The 20,404-nt window shown below is 35.7% G+C and overlaps 2 protein-coding genes across 4 annotated transcripts in view; both read right to left on the bottom strand.

Annotated features, from left to right (window-relative positions):
* Positions 1 to 15,131, bottom strand: part of LOC128013033 (serine/threonine-protein kinase OSR1-like) — a 46,157-nt gene extending 31,026 nt beyond the window's left edge. The window contains exons 1-2 of one of the 3 annotated variants that reach the window (XM_052595726.1): positions 14,884 to 15,131; positions 529 to 641 (exon numbers count right to left, since the gene is read on the bottom strand). In XM_052595726.1, coding sequence (XP_052451686.1) covers positions 529 to 543 — 15 coding nt within the window. In that variant the 5' untranslated portion in view covers positions 544 to 641; positions 14,884 to 15,131. Of the gene's footprint in view, positions 1 to 528; positions 642 to 14,762; positions 14,787 to 14,883 lie in introns of those variants that run through there. The other 2 variants (XM_052595725.1, XM_052595727.1) reach the window with 2 other exon arrangements.
* Positions 15,132 to 15,991: 860 nt separating this feature from the next.
* On the bottom strand, positions 15,992 to 19,962 carry LOC128013035 (myeloid differentiation primary response protein MyD88). The gene is made up of 5 exons (XM_052595731.1): positions 19,388 to 19,962; positions 18,859 to 18,981; positions 18,593 to 18,773; positions 18,265 to 18,356; positions 15,992 to 17,339 (listed from the first exon to the last, which is right to left on the bottom strand). Exons 1-5 carry the CDS (start codon positions 19,689 to 19,691, stop codon positions 17,185 to 17,187), a joined length of 855 nt encoding a protein of 284 aa, XP_052451691.1. The 5' UTR covers positions 19,692 to 19,962; the 3' UTR covers positions 15,992 to 17,184.
* Between the last annotated feature and the right edge of the window lie 442 nt (positions 19,963 to 20,404).

Raw genomic sequence — 20,404 nt, 5'->3', positions numbered from 1 at the left:
TGATTCTAATTTAATAAGAGTGCGAACGCACACATTTACACAAGCGAAAAAGTTTGTGGTTGGTAGGTTAAGAAATGAATCAAAACAGTTATTTTAATTTCTAATAATATTTCACAATGTAACTTTTTTGCTGTAGTTTGATCTGAAGTTTAAATGTAGCCTTGGTTAAAATAAAATAGTACCAAGCACAAATGGTAGTATACTTACAAATATACTTTTTTTATAAATTTTTTTATAATTTTAAGATAAAAAAAAAGTATACTTCAGCTAACATACATGCAGACATTTAAGAACTGAGTCATACTAAGTAAATGTACTTACTATATGGTTAGGTTTAGGATTAGGGTTTGGATTAGGGATACTTGTATGTAATTATATTACTATGGAACATATCGCCCAACACCAATATCAGAACGCTCTAAACTCAACATGAAGTGGATTTCACAGCCCATTTGACCTTCATACTCATGCTAATATCTAGTATGTTCAATGCAATACTGTTTAAATATGTGTAAACAGGTTCAGTACCAGGAGCTCATCCATGCTGGTCTGGCATTTTTCCAGATTGATGCGTTTGATGGCGACCTTCTCCTTCCTGGGCACACAGTAGGCAGCCTGTACCACAGCTGTAGCTCCGCTTCCTATAATATACAAGAATGCATGTTAGAATATATCAGGAGCTGCATTGGAACGTGACAAATCAGGACAAATAGGAGAATGAAGACCTCTATCTAGTGTTGTCAAAAGACCCAGTACTTCAGTATCATGTCGGTACCAAAACAATGAAAATGTTACAGTACCAGATTTTTTAAAGTACTGGAGGTACAGAGCATCAAACTAACAAAACACTTTAAAACACAGACACCCAGATCAAATGAAAGAATTCAAGCAGGTAAGATTCATTGCGTTTCCCATGCATTGATTTATTTGTGGCGATCTGCCACAATATCAAAACTGACCCTCACGAATAGATTTTCCAAAAGGCTTTGACTTCGTTGAACAAAAATTAGCAATGCACGAGTCAAAGTGTTTTTATATCACTGTATTTCTGAAGAAAACTTATGGTCTTCAGAAAATTATGGATGTCATTTTCATTTCATCTTGCTTGCAATGCCTGAACAGTATTTTTGAGCGCAGGCTGGGGGCTTATCTGATTACTAGGGGTGGGCGGATCGATCTAAATATCGATAGTATCGATGCCAACACTGGTATTGGTATCGGATCGATACAATTGTAATTGAATCGATATTTTAATTTAAATATCTCTCATCTACGCTCATTATACTTTGCTCGTGTCTGCTACCTCTACAATCCTGAACAAACACTGCTTTCACATCCTGGCCCACTTGGCTACTCCTCCCCCTCCTGCTGCTCTGCTGTGATTCGTTGTTGTGTCGTCACGTGACTCACTGACACAACACGCTGAAGAGCAGCAAACAGAGAGTGAGCGAAGCTGAAAGCACATTCAGAAGGGGGATCAGGGAATGTAATTGCATAGGTATATTTGTTCTTCAGTAATAATTTTGTGAACTTTATTTCATTTGCTTTTAAAACCAGAAAAAAGGGAGAGATTTTTTTCATTCTTTATTTTTTTTTATTTTATTTTAAAAGGCTGTCAAGAATTCATTCTATAGTGCCTAATAACTAATAATTTTGTGGACTTCAATACATTAATAAAAAATATTGCCTAAATAATTGATCATTCATTCACCTCAGAAATAATGACATAGACCTACTGCACTCCCCCCACACAAAGAATTTATATATTTTTTATTTTTATTTTTTTTACTAAAAAGTATCGTATTGGTATCGGTATCGGCAATACTGTATTTGGTATCAGATCAATATCAAATTTTGCGGTATTGCCCACCATTACCTGATTGCAGCCGTTATCAGGAAAACCGCACGCTCTACAAGCACCTCCTACTGGCAGAGAATGAATTTGCATATACCTGTATATGCCGCTATAAATATAGTGTGAGTCTTTTCTGTTACGAATATTATTAAATATTTTAATTTGAATGTCGGATTGAAATTAATGCTGTAATTAGAGTGGTTAATCATTAGCATAAACATGGCTAACGGAAATATAATGAGCAGTAGAATAAATTTTCTTAACTATTTAATGCTCCTATAACTTTTATTATTCATTTAATCATTTATTTTATTTTATTCATTCATTAGGGTAAAAAAAAAATTATGATATTTACTATTTTTACACACCAGAGGCATTTTAATGAACATTTACCTTTAGTAATTACACTTACTCCCTGGGAAGGTGTTGGAGAAGAGCTGACAGTTAAATGCTAAATCAAAACATTCTTCTTGTCACTGCAGCTTTGGACATTCATGAGAGAAGACTATTAAATCCTAACAGACTATAAGTCAAAGGATTTGAGCTATACTTGGCTTTCAACTTCACTGCTGAGGTTAATCTCCAGAGTGCATTAATGAGGTTCTGCTCATGGCACCACAGACTGGCACAAGAGAGAAAGCAGACAAGACACTTCTGGAGACGGTTATCCTTGAGAACAGAATGTCATCCTGGTCCACACATCCTTAATAATAGAAGACAATACTTTACAGGAGTCGAGGCCCTCTTAAATCAGCATGCACCTATGTTTCCACATCGAGCTGAATATAAATGACATATTGTGCTGGTATGAGGCAGAGGGAATTTTTTTAATCATCTTTAATCATCTACCTGAACTCCATATGGCCTAATAATAACAAAGTCTTCATTGTTTAGCATTTTGATTGCACCAGCAGGGCACCATGGATTAGAAATAAAAAAATTAATTGGACAGCAATTCTCATTTGCAGGTACAAACTAAAGCACTGAATGGCCCTGACTAGTTAGTGTACAGCCAAATACAGTCACTGAAGAATCTGATAGCTAGAATGTAACCAAAATGTGCTGACAGCATCCCATTAATCACATCCTGGCCTGTATGCTATGGCCTCCAGCAGGATGTTGGTCCCCAGCACGGCCCTCAGAGTGCCAGCTGTAAGTAACAGTTCAGCCGGGATGTTCAGCGCTCATCAATCAGTCTACAGCTATATTTGTAACCCTATGGCATACATAAGGGAGCGCAGCTCACCAGATGGAAAGAAGATAGAGTTGCCTGAGCCAACAGCGTGAGTTTAAATGTAAATTCATACTGTGAAACAAACAATCGGTTGTTAAGGACGACTTGGGGAAGACTGTAATAAAGTTGACCATGCTTGTGCCAAAATAAAATACTTCAACTGAAAAAGAATGACCATCAGACAAACGAAAAGAGAGTGGGAATACGTATATATATATATATATATATATAGCCTGTAAATGTTTTATTTCATTATGTATTTATTTTATTTTATTTTATAAAATATCAGTACCTTATAGAGCATATTATTTTATTTATTTTTTTGGTCGATATGGGATATTAAAATGTGCACACTCATTTTCTCTATTTTTATATTAAGAATATGCTCATTGCTCACTTAATTTTTTTTCATTTTATGGTTTATTTTTTATTCAACTTAATTTATTCAGCTTAATTAATTTAGCATAACGTAAAACAAAGATTAAAAAAATAATTAATAAAAAAAATAATTAATAAAAAAGCATCAATTATCAATAAATAGTCATTTAATTTAACAAAACTACCTACAAATCAAAATGATTTGCTGCAACTACAAAGCTTGTAAAACTAGTTCTACAAAATAAATTGCATGATATGTTCAGTATTTTTATTATTAAGAAATAATTGCTTTTATTCAACAAGGACATTCAACTGATTAAAGGTGAGAGTACTAAATTTCATTTTAAAAATATATCACAATAGAGTTTGGCAAGCACAAAGACAGAACGTGTCTCCGAGATGAAACGGAGCTGCTCGTGTGTTAGCAAATAGACTAATTCTGATACATGCGATGACTACCCAGAGTTGGTCTATGGTGCAGTCTATTTTCAGCTCCTTAAAATAGCAATGCGCCAGCAATGCACCTGAACACACCTCTCTTTTAGACCAGCACTCCCATGGGTGCAAAAATTAGCGCAAATGCATTTGCTAATTAAACAACGTGGCGCTGGACAGGAAAATGCGAATTTCTCCGGACTGAAACTAGCAAACACACTTGCGCTGTGCTTTGCATCGCATTTCGCCGGGTGTATGATAGGGCCCAAAGTTAATGGAAAACCATTTGAACGGCCATATCTCCATTTCGGCACAGCGAATCCACACCAAATTCAGGGGATCCCTTCAGCTCGAGAAACCCTCTCGAACGGAATCGTAGTGTACGTATAGAGGTCCTTTTTCGAATAAGACCACCACCGCATTGATAGCCCCTGAGGTAAGGGAGCTACGGGTGGTTAAATTTGCGGCCCGGAACCGACCGATCTAGCAATTACCGACGCACGGAAGGTGGCATTCAAGAGGGCTCCTCGGGCTGAAGGGGTCCCCGAATTTGGTGGCGATCCTTTGGTGATTACTCTCTGAACAGATACACATACACATGAAATTATGACAAAATAACCATCTCGACAATCATTCAGATAAATGCAGTCAATTATGTCTCAAGTAAATGAAAACAGCTGAGAAAGAAATGAGATGTGATGTTTATCATTATATCAGATCCGTGACTCAGGTCTTAAAGGGACAGCGGCCTATAAATACTGCTGCTGTCATTAATGATAACCAAACAACAAAACACTGGAGATAAAAATCTATGTTTGATTTATATAGTAAACACTACGCAGTGTTATTTTCCCTAATTATTACAATTCTGTATTTTAATACTACCAACCTTATTTTATTTGTAACATATCGTGTTGCATTTATCTATGCTTGTAATTTGTGTATTTGTTATTATTTTTACTGGTCGTTCTCTTGTCTCTTTAATCTTGTTTAAACTTTCTTAGTTAATCTAAGTAGTATTTGCTGTGGTATCAAATAATTACTTCGCTTTAAGTAATAAATGAAAAGCAAGTTCAATTTAAATATTTTTATTTTCTTGCTGATCCGAAAAATGATCCGATCCGTGGTTAAAAAAAATGTTAAGTTATTCGAACCATGAGATTTATGATCCATTGAACAAGTATAATATACACAAAGAATATCGGCCGATATATCAATATCGGCCTTTTTAAAACTCCCTAATATCGGTATCGGACACACAAAAAAACCATATCTGCCAGGCTCTAGTTTAAACAACTTCTAAACTTCCTGCGGTCTCCAATAAACACTTCAAATGTGTCACACAGAAGGAATTACTGTAATACAAAAGTAAAAACAGCTTAGCAAACAAAGAACAAATATAATAAATTCTTGATACTTCATTATAAAAAACACAATAAAGTATTGATAACAGCCATGAAGTGAACATCAAAGACATAGGCTATTAGTACTTTTTTATCTGGTCAGTTTTTAGCAGTTAATATTGCAGGTGTGTTGGGTGCTATAAAGTGCTGTTGTCTTGTTAGGGTTCTCAAGGGTCACAGACTGAAAATACTGCAGAACAAGGGTTTCTGTGCACATCTGCACCACAGCAACAGGATTTTATGGAGGCCAGTTACTGTTTTCTGAAATGAATCATTGTATATTATGTTACCAGGTTACAGCATTAGAAAGATTAAAACAAGAACCACCAACTAATGTTGTGTGATTGCTTCCTTCCTCGATTATCCACAGAACAACCGGATATATGTCAGGTTTTAATCAAGAGTTTTGATTAATTACGTTAACCAAATGTTTACAGAGACAAATGAGATAAACGTGTCTGACCACATGGGCCTGGAGACTGAAAAACTCTCAATGTATCTGATCCAAGGTTTAATAAAGTCTGAATAATGATTCATTTCTTCCACCCTTTATACTTGATGTCTCTCATTAGAGAGGATGTTAACTTCATGAGGGAGTTTAAGAGGAGATAAAGGTTAATAGCCTTCAATTACTTTCCAGTATCACACATTAACTAGCTATTTTGAATTTAAAGCCACTTATCCAAAAAAAAAAAAAGAGGTTCATTTGGCCATGCACGCACTCATGTTAAAAATTAAGATGGAATTCAGCATAGTTAAATGGTTGCAAAGGGAGACACTTGAAAGGTAAATTTTGGAAGAAACTGTGTCCCCAAATCAAAATAAGCTGCCCATAAAGGATGATGTGTTGAATTTGACTTCATTGCTGTGGACAGCCCAATAGACCAGCATCTGAAATAGGCTGAGTGGTTTGAATGTGTTCCTTCATGCATAGTTGTCCGATTGTGCTACCTTGAGCCAGCCTGTTCACTCACATCAGGAGCTCTTTATTACATTTCCTGGGCTTGCATTCCTCACACTATTCTGGGCTGCACTGAGACATGTCACACTTAGGGTGCTTCATACTAGAGAAAAGCTCTGAGAGAGCACTTGATGCACAGGAATGCATAAGATTCACTTTGAGGGTGAATTGGATTTCAAAAAGTGGACAACTGGTGGAGAGTTGCAGAAAAAGTTGACATTTTCAACTTTTGCCAGCATGACGAAGCATGATTTTCACAAAACCTTGCAATTTCTTGTTGTTCTTGTACCACAATATAATAGAAAAAGATGTTTTAATGACCATTGTAGTCCAAATCAAGAACGAATGACTCGCATAAACCATTTTTTTTTTTTTTTTTATGAATCAAATTCATACAGCGTAACCAGTCTTGTCCGGTTAATAAAGAAAATGATTATGATCCTTTTTACTGAATATAAAGCCCTCCAGTTGATGAAGAACTCTATATTTTTTACTGAATCAAAAACATGCAGCACAAACAGTGTAGTACAACTGTAGGACAAAGTGACTCATATTAACTGGTTCTTTTAGTGAATCAAAAATATAAGCACAAGCACAATCCTTGTAATCAGATTCATTTAGAAAAGGATTCATATTATAAACTGGTTATTTCAAGTGGATCAAAAACATACAGCACAACCAGTGCAGCCGGACTCCCAAACAAATGATTCATACGAACTGGTTCTTTGAACTAAAAGTGTAGTTCAATTCATGAAGAAAATGTCTTATGAGCTGGTTCTTTTAAGAGATTCAAAAACATGCTGTGCAAACAATGAAGCCTGATTCACAAACAAATGATGCATATGAACTGGTTCATTTAGTGAATCAAAAATATTAAATGTAGTCAGATATGAACAGGTTTCTTTTAGTTGACTAATTAAAAGAAAATGTCTCAAATGAGCTGGTACTTTTAAAGGGTTAGTTCGCCAGAGAATGAAGATTCATCCATCTTCTACTCACCCTCGAAGCTATAGGTGTATGAGACTTTCTTCTTTCAGAATAATCCAATCGGAGATATATTAAAAATTGTCCTTGCTCTTCCAAGTGGGTGGGTGAAAAAGTAAGTGGGTGTTTGTTGTCAACAGTTCAGAAGACGTGAAATAAAGTGCGTCCATCTGTAATAAAACATCCCTCACACGGCTTCCGCATCCCACAGTCAGCAGATGTTAGAAAAAAAAAAAGTGTTTATTAAGTTTGAAATCTGGATATGTATCTTACAAAATCTCATGGATTCGCTACAGGGGGACTTTATTCACCTCCCAGAGCCTTGTGAGGGACATTTTATTACAGATGAGCACACTTTGTTTCACTTCTTCTGAACTGTTGACAACAAACACCACTGTTAAAAGCTTTGGAAGAGCAAGGACAATTTTTATACAATTTCGATTGGATTATTCTGAAAGGAGAAAGTCACATATACCTAGGATGCTTCGAGGGTGAGTAGAAAATGGACGTATTGTCATTCCTGGGTGAACTAACCCTTTAAGCAATTCAGTGTAGCCTGATTCACAAACAAATGACTCATATGAACTGGTTCTTTTTAATGAACCAAAAGAAAAAAAAAGAAACTCAGGAACCAATTTAGGATTTAATGACAATTTTTATCTGGTTTTAATGAATCATTCAAAAATATTCACAACGGTTGAATCAATCAAATGGCCCATATTTATGTGCTTATCGTCAAGCAAAAGGAATTTCAGTCAACAGGGCTAAACACAACAGCTTCTTGTTTTTGGTTTTTTTAACCTCACAGGCATTTCCAACAAAAATAATCAAACATTTCCAGTCTAGACCAGAGAAAAGGAGATTGGTCCTTTTTTTCCATGGATCTGAAACTCTTCACTCTCTGGGGTGGAAAGAACAGCTAGGATCAGTGCAATAACAAGTCTCCAATTCCCCTGGCAAGATACAAACACAACGGTTCTGCTGAGTGTTCTCCAAACTCACACTCACACATGGTGAACTTTCCAGAGGAGAGAGAAACAGAAGTACCTGGGAACTCCTCCTGGACTATATGGTTTAATACAATGAGATCCAGTTAAAGCAACTCTTTGTCTGTAATCAATAGTACCAGGGTCGAAACGAATCAGACAATCCCATCCTTGGCTGGAAGACAAAAGGAAACGTTGACTAATTTAAACTCCATTCAAAAAGTTGCGCTTTTAAATGGAAAGAACACGTACCTTCAGTTCCAATTCTGCGAACTGAAAGCTTACTCAGTATTTCTCATGAAAGCAATGGGAGGTGTTTAGAGCACAATGGTGGAGTATGATTTGCTGAGCTTTATATACTTACGATCCAGGGGTGTGTCCAGACCTCTAACTGTAAGTATTTGCAATGGTAATAGTAATGCTTTGCTTAGCAAGCACTATTAATAATTATAAGGTGGGTGATGAAAACAAACTACATATTTTATTTCACATAAGGTCATTGTTTCTTTCAGTGCCTTTCTCAAAACCAACAGAAGCAATACTTAGAATGCAAGAATACAGGGCCTTCATAAAAGCTGCTCTGGTCAGCAACTACAGCTTCCAGCTGGGCTCAACACCACTGGCCGGTTTACATAAGGATACAGATTGACAGAAGTGCTAAGCACCATACGAGCCCAATGATGCGATAGAAGAGCAACCAACTCCTATGTTTATCAAGCCTATACCATCCTGCAAATCTATATCAAGACTTCTCAATTCATGATTCAGTATAGGATTGAAGAGTAGTGATGAACAGAAATGATTGCTTACTGAATCATGAAATTTGTCATTTGACAAAATTTTTATTTTGGATGCAATTAATCACGATTAATTGTTTGACAGTACTACTTTTTTTATCATTCAGATTTGTCTGGGTGATTAATAAAAAAAAAAATCTGTAGGGTGACAAACTCAGAACACATATTTAATATTGCTTTTCACTGACTTACAGAATGCTTACAGCAACAGAAAAAAAAAAACTAAAGAACTAAAGCTTAAGGTATCCAACCTTAATCTTGAACTCCAGAAGGTCTACAATCAAACTTGCCTCTAGCGTGAACTCCTGTTTTGGCATGTCACGTCACATGCCAGGTTTCAACAAAGAAGCAATTCTGAAGGTACAGGCTAGAGGGCACAACATACCCTCACAGGGACACATACAGAGCCTTTCCAAGAATTTGGGGGTAATAACTAAATCTGTTGAGGAAACTAGAGCTTACAAAAACAAAACAGAAACTGAGGTCTATATATCAGTGTGCTGTGATAAAAGATTTTGAAAAGAAAGAGGACTTACTAAAAGACAAGTCCAGGCTAAGGCTATATTTTAAGTACATTGCATTTAGATTTTTAAAGCTGAGATATCAAAGTCATTCTTGTGAATTAAAATATGTAAAGCATGAACGAGGATATATTTTTCATCCTGGAGTTGAAATATTCAAGATGTGGGGTACTTTAGAGCTGATGAGTCAAAAGAAGAGGCACAACAGACAGGTTTGACCAGTCTCTCTCTCTCTTACACACACATGCACGCACACACGCACAGAGTTAGACACAGGCTAGGCCCTACTGCGCAGTAGTTTAAAGAAAAACACTTCTATTTGTTGCAAATTGGGGTCATTATCAAGTACAGTAGTCAACATTTGAAGTGGATCAAAAAAGTTCAAAGTTGTCTTAAGACAAGAATGCATCTTGGTTTTAGGAAAACTTTGAAGAAAGGTTTTGATTCACTTCAAATGTTGACTAGTGCATTATTATTTTCAGTCACATCAGTTAAAATGTTTCACAAAATTATTATAAATATTATATTAAATACACTTAACATATAAACATTGTTTTTTATGTTTAATATCTGACATTCAATTTATTAAACAAAAGGGGTCATATGATGCGATTTCAATTGTTCCTTTCTCTTTGGAGTGTTACAAACTCTTGGTGCATAAAGAAGATCTGTAAAGTTCCAAAGTCTAATGTCTCAAATCCAAAGAGACTCTGCCACGCCCCCAAAACGGCTCTTTTAAACACACCCCCACATGTCTACATCACTTTGTGGAAATACTTGCGTAATGCTGCCCAAATGTTCAAACAAAGACGAAGGCATGGTTTCAGTAACCACAGTGTTGAAGCAGCCATGTCAGGGAGATGCTGTGTGTATCTAGCAGAAAGCTAAAGCACTTTATTTGGCCTTCTGAAAATAGATGCATTTATGAGTCTTTAAGATTACTTACAACAGAACAGCAACGCAGTTTATGGATGACCGTTTCATTACATTTCCGACTAGTGCTTGTGGTGTTCGGCCAATCACAATGCACTGGGTCAGCTGGCCAATCAGAGCAGACCGCGCTTGTCGGAAGGAGGGACTTTGTAGAAAACTACTATTTTGAGAGAGGCGGGGCATAGAGGACCTACAATAATGTACAAAAAAAGAATGTGTTTTTTGAACATTACAGCATGTCAACATATTCTGTTACACCAAATACACAAAAATAATGATCTTTAAAAAAGCATCATATGACCCCTTTAAACAGATTGCAATACATTTTTACAATTTAACCATACATCTTTTTTTTAGGCTGGCAAATCTGACTAATTATTAACATTAATTTTTAATATTTAATATTAAAAAAAAAATTTCCGAAGGCAAGCAATTGCCAAAATCATAATTTGTTTTAAAAAAGCTATTACCTTATGTTGCATTTTGAAAACATGAAACTATAGGAGCATATTAAAGTCACTTAATTACCCTAATTTATAGGGATGCACGATAATATCGGCACAACATCGGTATCGGCCGATAAAAGCTTAAAATGACCATTATCGGTATCGGCCGATATGAATATTTCTGCCGATGAGCCAAACCGATATTCTCCAAGTGAAATAATTGACCTGTTTTTCAGATGTGAATGTCTGTCTACATTTGTAAAATAATAAATTTATGGTAGAATCAGTACAGAAGAGATACATGGATTTCTCTTCAGTAAAATTAAAGTTTAAATATATCAGTATATATTTGTATATATATCGATATCGGTATCGGCATCGGCCAAAATTATTTAGAAAATATCGGCATATCGAATATCGGCCAAAATCCAATATCGTGCATCCCTACTAATTTAATACCTGTATACTAAAGTGGTAAATGTTTGGACTGTTTTATGAGTTTCTCTGGCAAGAGCTTTTCAGCTTTGAAAACTAGTAAAAACCTTGTCAAAACATGGATCATGTAAAAAGTGTGGGAAACCTCCTTTTGGGGTCTAAAGCCTTGGAAAGATATATGTCAGGTATCAGATGACTCTTCCAGCACTCCAGTGATTGCGTATAGAGGTAATCTCATGCTTAAACCCTGCGATGTAACGAGATTAAACCAACCAGTAACCAAAACAATAGTCAATAAAACATTCAAAGAATGAACAGTTTACACATGGGAGTAGATCATGCCTAGAAAGCAGATTTGGAGATTTGTTATACTGCCTGGTTGTAAAACTCAGTCTCTGGACAGAGTCATGGATCATCAGAAAGAATTACAGCATATAACGGAGTCTTTATGGCCACAAAGCAAGGGGGTGGTGGACTCTGTTAAGCCACATATGGTGCATTTATTACTACAGAAAAATCCCTCTGGAGAAACCTTGTGTTTAATATCTTTTTCAGTGCATCCCTTCTTAAACTTTTCAGTCCCCAGAATAAACCTTTTACCACTAGTCTACAAAGAGTTTTTTTTTTTTTGGCTGAAAATAAAAGGATCATACAATAATGCCACCAAAAACACTATCTATGGGGTGGGTGGGGATAATTACATGTAATGAATGGCATGAGCTATGTGTTTAATACTAGACGTGTGTATGCATATACACTACTAGTCAACATTTTAGAATTATTGATTTAGTTTGTTTTTTTAAGAAAAATAAGTCTCATGCTTCACAAGGCTGCAATTAGGCCTAATTAAACTAAAAACTGTAATATTTTTAAATATTATTCAAATATAAAATAACTTTTTTCTATTTGTTTTAACGTTTTAACACTGCACAAGTCATTATTAAAATCTGCAGGCTATAATAATTCATGAACTAAGCATCAAGCCAGCATATTAGAATGGTTTCTGAAGAATCACAGAGCACTGAAGACTGGAGTAATGATACTAAAAACTTTTTACTTTTAAAATATATTACAATAAAAATGTGTTATTAAATATTGTAATATTATTTCACAACATTACTGTTTTACAGTATTTTAGATCAAACAAATGCATCCGGACATGATGTTTCTTGCAAAAAAAAACATTACAAATTCATTGTAGTATTAAAAACCTTTGATACAAATACACACACAGACAATGTAACACAACGTTTTTGTTTTTTTCTTAGCACAAACTAAATACATTTTTAAAAAGTAAAATATGTGCACAGGCCTGTATGTGTTTATGATGTACAGTCAGACCCCTATGAATGGAATGTTACAGAGGTTCGTAAAGGGTCTGCACGTGCACATGACACATTAAATCTGGTTTCTGACAGCATGTGTCCTACTCTGAGGGCTTTTGAGGCTCAAAATTAAAAGGTGGTTCTCACCGTTATATTATATATATATTAAATATATATTAAATATATTTTATTAAATATATTTAAAGGGGTCATTTGATGCAATTTCAATTGTTCCTTTCTCTTTGGAGTGTTACAAGCTCTTGGTGCAGGAAGAAGATCTGTAAAGTTGCAAAAACTAAAGTCTCAAATCCAAAGAGATATAATTGATCAAAGTTTAGACTCTGCCACGCCCTCCTAAAACGTCTCATTCAAACACGGCCCCACCTTGCACAACATCACTATGTGGAAATATTTGCGTAATGCTGTCACAAATACTCACACAAAGAAAGAAGCATAAACGATGTCAAAATGGCAACACCGATCAGAAACAGTTCCCCCACGCGAGCAGAGAGATTCACGCTCCGCATATTATATTCCGCGCTCGTGGAGAGATTCGCGCTCGCGCATTGTATTAATGTTGCTACAATAATGCGCTCTCGACATTTGTCAGGGAAATAACGCCATAGATTTTCGCATCACGTGTGTGTGTGTGTGTGTGTGCATTTGTGTGCGTGTGTGTGAGATAGAGAGAGAGAGAGAGAGAAAGAGAGAGAGACAGGATCACACAGTGGAGTCAGTTGTCTTAATCGTCTGTGGCTTGTGTACTACAAACACATACGAGCTTCATCACTGTGTCTGTCACACGACTCTGTTTCCCTTTTGAGCTTTTCAACTGATGGTGAAACAAAGACATTATTATCTGTCTTAACATTTATTTTTAAATATGAAGTTCGCAATTATGGAAAGGAGCATTACATTTTTGACAAATACTTGCAGTGTTCGGGCCAGTCGGTCAATCAGAGCAGACTGTGCTTGTCACAAGGAGGGACTTTGTAGCAAATAACGCATTTGAGAGAGGCGGGGCATAGAGCACCTACTATAATTTACATTATTTTAAAAATAATGTGTTTTTTTTACATTAAAGCATGTCAACATATTCTGTTATACCAAATAAACAAAATAATGATCTTTAAAAAAGCATCATATGACCCATTTAACAAACAAAACTTTTGTTTTTATATTGTGCATTAGTAAATGTTAAAATGAATGTTAATTAAGATTAGTTAATGCTATAGAAGTAGGCTATTGTTTATTCTTAATTCATGTTAACTAAAGTAGTTAACTAATGTTAACTAATGAAACCTTATTTAAATTGTTTCCACAATATTGTTCAAATGCTACAGCCTTTAGTTTTTATTTTGGAATAAATATAAAAATGCATAAAACCACTTTTATTACATGTATAATTAGTATTAAAAATATTAATACAATAAAAACATAATATTTATTCTCTTTTTTGTGCAATATCTATTTAAAAAGGAAAATGTGAAAACATTAAGTGTAACAGAGACGTACTCATGTATTTATGCGTGTATGTACATGTATATATACACACACACACACACACACAAATGTCCATATTAATATTAAATAAGCAAAAGACAAGGCCGTCATTACTGAAGGAGCGTTACTGCACGTGCTCAGGCTTATCAGAAGAATGAGGCGTTGTCGCGTGCAGAATAATTTTGCTGTGTTGTGGCATAGGGCGAATACTAAAATGCAAACTATATGTCCACGGGCTATTTACGTGAGCGCTAATAAACTTCCTCGACACATTCAGTAAAGTGGTGAAACAGTTGAATATGCTTATTGAGAGAGAGAGAGAGAGAGAGAGAGGGAGGGAGAGAGAGAGAGAGTTGAACTTGGCATACGTGACAGGCTTGACAACTGAAGTGGACGTTTGAGTCTTTTGCAGACACCTATTTAACTCACTAATTTATGAGACTTTATAAGCGTTTAAATCCAATATCACGTGTTCTTAATAATTACCAATTTGTTTATAAAATTCAAATTCCCAAATTCCGGTTCAAGTAACACCATTACACAAGTAACACCATCTTCATACTTACAGAACCGCCTGCAACTTCACGTTATCCTGGACAACAACAAGCCCAACTTATTTTTTACGCAGTTTGTGTCTACAGGCACACGATGCCATGTATTCACCGGCTATGACGAAAGGTAACGTACATGTCCACACTCACCGATCACCTCCTGCAGCTCGTAGTCATCCTTGTTGATGGACCATGGTTGGGAGGGTTGGGAGCTCAGGTCCTCCGACATGTCTCAGGATTGCGTACCTTTATTTAGATCCTGATGAATTCAAGCACTGGAGTTGGGTGCTTATGGAAAACAACGTATAAATGTTACTGTAATCCGCGAAGCAGTAGCATTCCAGCTCCTCTCCGCGATTATCTTCAACAGTCTTTCTGTCATTCCCAAACTTTGCCACTAGTGCAACTAGCCCCGCCCACCGCATTCCTACACACTGACGGACGCGACAGTCGGCCATCTTGAGTGTGTAATTACCCTCCTCTAGCGCTAGCTTTGTGTTCCGCCAAAATAGCAAAGATAGTAGTTAAGATTACTCTATTAGATTTGTGATATTTAGTAATATGATTTTTAAATATGAAAAATAAATGTATTAATACGATATATTTAGTAGAACATTTTATATGACAAACTAAATTGAAAGGCTAAGTAAAAATAATCAAGTAAACTGGAAAAATAGCTGCGGCACATTCACTAGGGGAAATATTTTTTCAATTACTGGTGACAAATCAGCCATAGTTCAATTAAACTTTTTTTATTTTATTTTATTTTATTTATTTTTATTTTTATTAAAAATACATTGTGGCCAGTGGCTTTTTTTACGGTATATTTTACTGCCATCTCGTGGCATAAACAGTACATGGACCTTTCTTCAAAAACCATTCCTAAATGGTAGAAGACTTTTAGAAGTAAGTCAAGCTTAAGAATTTCATATTTTTTTAAAAAAAGGGGAGTGTGGGGGTGGGGGGATACCGGTTAAATTAACATAATGCCTGATATTATGCAAATACAGCGCTACTCATAACCGGAGCTTGGTGGTGTCGACCTGAAACCACATAATTCTGTTATTTATTTTTAACAATTCCTTTGATATTTTCATAACATTTATGTAAATTCATTATAAAATGTGAAACAAGCCAGTAAAACCACAGAAATCGAATGCTAATATAGATCACTTCCTGGAGGATGATGTCATTGGGCAACTGCCTTGAGTTAAAGGGATATCACAAAAGAGTAGAAGGGAAAGTAACATTGAAAACACAGGCTAAACTGAATTTTATTATTTGATTAAAACATGTGAGACATTACAAAAACTGTGCTTCAATGTCATTGGTTCAGTGGTCAGTTTTTAAGTAGCAACTCAAAAGGCAATCTATTCATAGCATCAACCCCACAGTCTGTACAATCAATAACCAAACATGTTTGGGGAAAAAAGCATATAATGTATGCTGTAAATCTCGTAAATCTCTCTCACACACACACAGACACACTTCTATCTTAAAATCTGCAAGGTCTGAAGCAGAGGATACTGCTGGTTTTGTTTTTCTTATGAGCTTCTGAGTTTTTGTTTGTTTGTTTTTCTTTAGAATAATTTCTCACAGCTTCAGTGGAAAGTTTCCACTAACAGGAAGTGTGGTAAATGTGGCAACCTGCTCTTAATACACAAAAATATGTATACATTTTTGAGTAATCATTAACACTATATGAATAGCAGCCAATATATAAGTATTTACAATGCTGTAAAATGTGTGACCACAATATAAAAGTTCAGTTGTTTTCATATAAAACAAAGTCTGATCTAACAGATTAAAACCAGCTGGTGAGCATGTACCGTCAAAGATTAAACTACTGAAGAAGACATAAAAACATGGTTAACCAACCACGACTGTGTGGCCTAGATAAAGATCTGTAAAGCTGTATTAAACTGCTACCTAAAAATGTTGAGTAACACAAACAGTAGAGCAAACATAAAATACACAAATATATTTCATAACACAAAACACTGCCAGTATATATATAAAAAAAAAAAAAATTAAACCATCAGAGCAAAAGTGTTTCTTATGAGCCCATACTACTACATACATCACTTCAAAAAGCTTCAATTCAAGTTTAGCGATAGCAAATCAGAGATAAAATGAAATAGCTGATGCACTTTCAGATTTCACATCAGAATAAACACACTTCTGCACAATGCGATGGAGACAAGAAAGTTCATGAATAACCATTTGTAGGGATTCGCTTTGGAAACTGAGCAACCTTTTGATTAAGGCAGACGTATCTGTCATAAATACCACAGAAAGTACCTTTCTTGAAATGTTCATAAGCTGGACGCACTACTGAGTCTGTGAAACTCTCCCAAGCAAGTTAAGATCACTCGAGGTATTTCCCCTTCACCCTCCAGAGAACAGCTACAACCTTTAACAGTGTCTATAGAAAAGATCAGGGCAGTGAGAGCGCCTTGGCCAGCCGGATCCAGAACCAGCGCTGTGTGTGGGGTCTGGTGTAATCACAGATGGTCAGAAAACGGAGAATGTTGGGAAAAGGCTTCACCATGGATTTGTAGACAACCGGGATTAGACGTTTAGACTGAGTATCTGCAGCAGAGACAAAAGTCAAAATGTTACAAGAGTTTCTGTGCTGCCTTTATAGCAGCATTATCCTTCAGATTTAAGGACATGAAATGCATACTTCAGCAGTTTAGCGCAGATAGGACAAACAATGGATGTGCTTTTAAGCAGGTAAATTTGAGAAGAGACATACTTCCTGCTGCTTGGTGGCGCTATGACAGTTACCCACAATAGTAATGTGACTGTAATCATCAAAACGTATTGCTTTGCCATGGAAAAAACTATATAATTGTTCAGTGCTGATATATACTATACAACAATTCTTAATAACTGTTTAATCATCACCAAAAGTAAACTATATTATCGCCTATCTTTGTATATAAAGTTGGATATACTGTATAAGCATTTTCAACTTTCGACCCATATACTCACTTAAAGCGATATATACTGTATATATTATTTTATACATTGATTGTTTACATCATATTAAAATGTACATTATATTTCAGTCATTCCAAAAGGATTCTGTGTGATTGGGAGTTTCATGTACAGATTTTGTTTGCTGGTCGTGTGTATTTGGCTTGAAAGTGTGTGTAAACCTATCATAAACTTTAACATAATTTTATGTAAATCTGCTTTGGAACAATGTATAAAATTAGCTTGGTTATATCCAAGTGTCTTGGTATTACTTTGGATGAAATGGATGACAATCCCAATGTGTTAGGGAATGGAATTAAAAATGCACTGCATGCACTTTACACTAAATCAAAAATGAGTTTTGTGCATGTATGTAGGAAATGTTTATGGCTGTTTCAAATTTATGGTTTAAGCATGTTAAGTTGACAAAACTTGACAAAAAATCAATAGGGCCCTGGAATAGTGCTTTGACCCTAATAAGCTAATAATAAAAATGGCAAATCAACTCAAATAAGTATTAAGAAAAATTCTGTACTTGGGCAAAGGCTGAGTGCGAACTTGGTCTGAAAGTCACATGCATCACTGTCCAGATAGTCATCAGAAATAACCACCACCATCCTCTTGCACCTAAAGGGCAGAAAAATGACCTTTAAAGATTTGAAACAATTCAACAAGAATTTATAAATGTATTAAATATGCATATAATAATAACAATTGGGAATGCACATATATAATAAAATTCTGCTGGCCAATACCAAAAGCTGATTTTTAAAATAATATTATTATTGTATTTTTTTTACAGATTAACTTTAAGTGATGATGTAAAAAAACATTGGATGATAAATAACCCCAAACCAACTTGCCTTTTCTCTATGAGCTCACTTGTGATGGTCCACACACACGTGCCAGGAAGGACGTCTCGGTCAAAGACACACAGCTTCAGGTTGTATTCCGTCTGTTCCAACTGTTTGATCATCTCATGCACAAACTGGAAGTCACTCTGACAATAGCAGATGAAGGCATCAAAGGTCTCCGGTGTGAGTCCTGTCCAGTGTAGACAATGATTAGTTTGGTCACCTGCTACACAACTAACTCCGCAGTGCATTCAGACAGAACAGGGACAACTCACCTTGTGGGTCATCATACAGCGTGATGCCTTCTCGCTCCCGTGTGCGCGGCCCACAGCTGTCCACCACTGGAACCTGGACAGGCTTCCTCTGTTGTCTTTCCAAATACTTCCTGCAGTCATCATCTGTGCACAAACACCATCAACATACAACAGCAATTAGTTGGAGATCTTCTCTGTAGTCCAAAATAGTGGGAGCCATTTCATTTGTGTTTACATTTCGTCATTGCAATAAAATGTGAAACTGCATACTAAATTTTCGACTTGTTGGTGGCTCTGTTAAATAAAATAGTTAAATTATGTTCTGTTATTTCTATTATCTGTTCTGTTATTTTCCTTTCCTTTTGTAAACTGATATTTTTCAATACTACTGATAATAATGTGACTCTATAAAGCATTTAAATGAATTGTATTTTTAAAGCATATACACAGTTAATAAATCATTAATAACACTAAATATGTTTTAAGTATTCATTCATCACACATAGTATAATATAAAAGATGTAATGTAAATAAAATCTTGTTGACATACCTATAATTTCTCTGAGGTCAGATATAACATCTTTCCTTTCAGCTTTTTCTAAAATCGACAGCAAATTCGCTACTGTTGCCTCTGGACGAGTTTCCCACTCCGTTAAGACCTTTTCAAAGGGATACTCTGTTTTCTCGAAGTTTTTGATCTCCAGGTAGGTGAAGTCCATCATTTCGGCGACTGTCCTCCAGTCTGCTGCCACCGCGTTTGTCGGATTCAAATAGAGCCCCAGTTTCTTTCGAAAACTGCAGTTTAAAGCTGACATTGGAATCAGTTCATGGTCTATACTAGATTTTGATGCCATATTTACGGCAAATTCTGATTTATGAAAATTAAAGTTGTTAATGTCCGCGTTCAACTCGAGATGATAAAGTGATATAAAAGTTAAATATTTTAAGGTGTCATTTTCCGACGCTGGCGATAAACTGAGGGGAAATCAAAATAAATTAAAAAAACAAAACACGCACTGTAGTATGATATGCAGTACAGTACAATAAACGACTACATGAAGACTGAGGAAATATTCGCAAAAAAACGCGAGTAAATGACGAAATACATGTACAGCCAATGGAGTCATGAGCGCGCGTTGATTCATGTAAAAAGGCAAGCTCGACCGTGTACATGTCTATGAGATCGACTGTTTCAGGACCGGTGTCAGGACCATGTGCATCCTGGAGAAATTAGTCAAACACTGATCTCAGATCTGCTTCCAAAGGCACAGCGAGCAACACCAAATATGGACAATTTCCGCTGCGATCATTCTAGGATTAAGTTGACTTTTGTCTCTTTTCTGCAGAAGCGTCTCGGTTCAGTGTGTAGAATATTATACAACATTTGTCTAATTATGTTTATTGCACTGTCAGCGTTTAGTTTAATTTATAGTGAAGCAATTTTGTATAAAATATTAACACCTTGTCCACCAAAAGTCAGTAGTCTGACCAACATACAGGAAGCAATTTTATTGACAAGAAACGTGTATTTTGCCTTAAAAAAAAAAAATGATCAAATGGAGTAACC

The sequence above is a fragment of the Carassius gibelio genome, chromosome B24 (assembly GCF_023724105.1).
Source record: "Carassius gibelio isolate Cgi1373 ecotype wild population from Czech Republic chromosome B24, carGib1.2-hapl.c, whole genome shotgun sequence".
NCBI classification, from domain to species: Eukaryota; Metazoa; Chordata; class Actinopteri; order Cypriniformes; family Cyprinidae; genus Carassius; species Carassius gibelio.
Note: the sequence above shows the minus strand (reverse complement) of the source record. Positions and strands in the feature narration are given on the sequence as shown.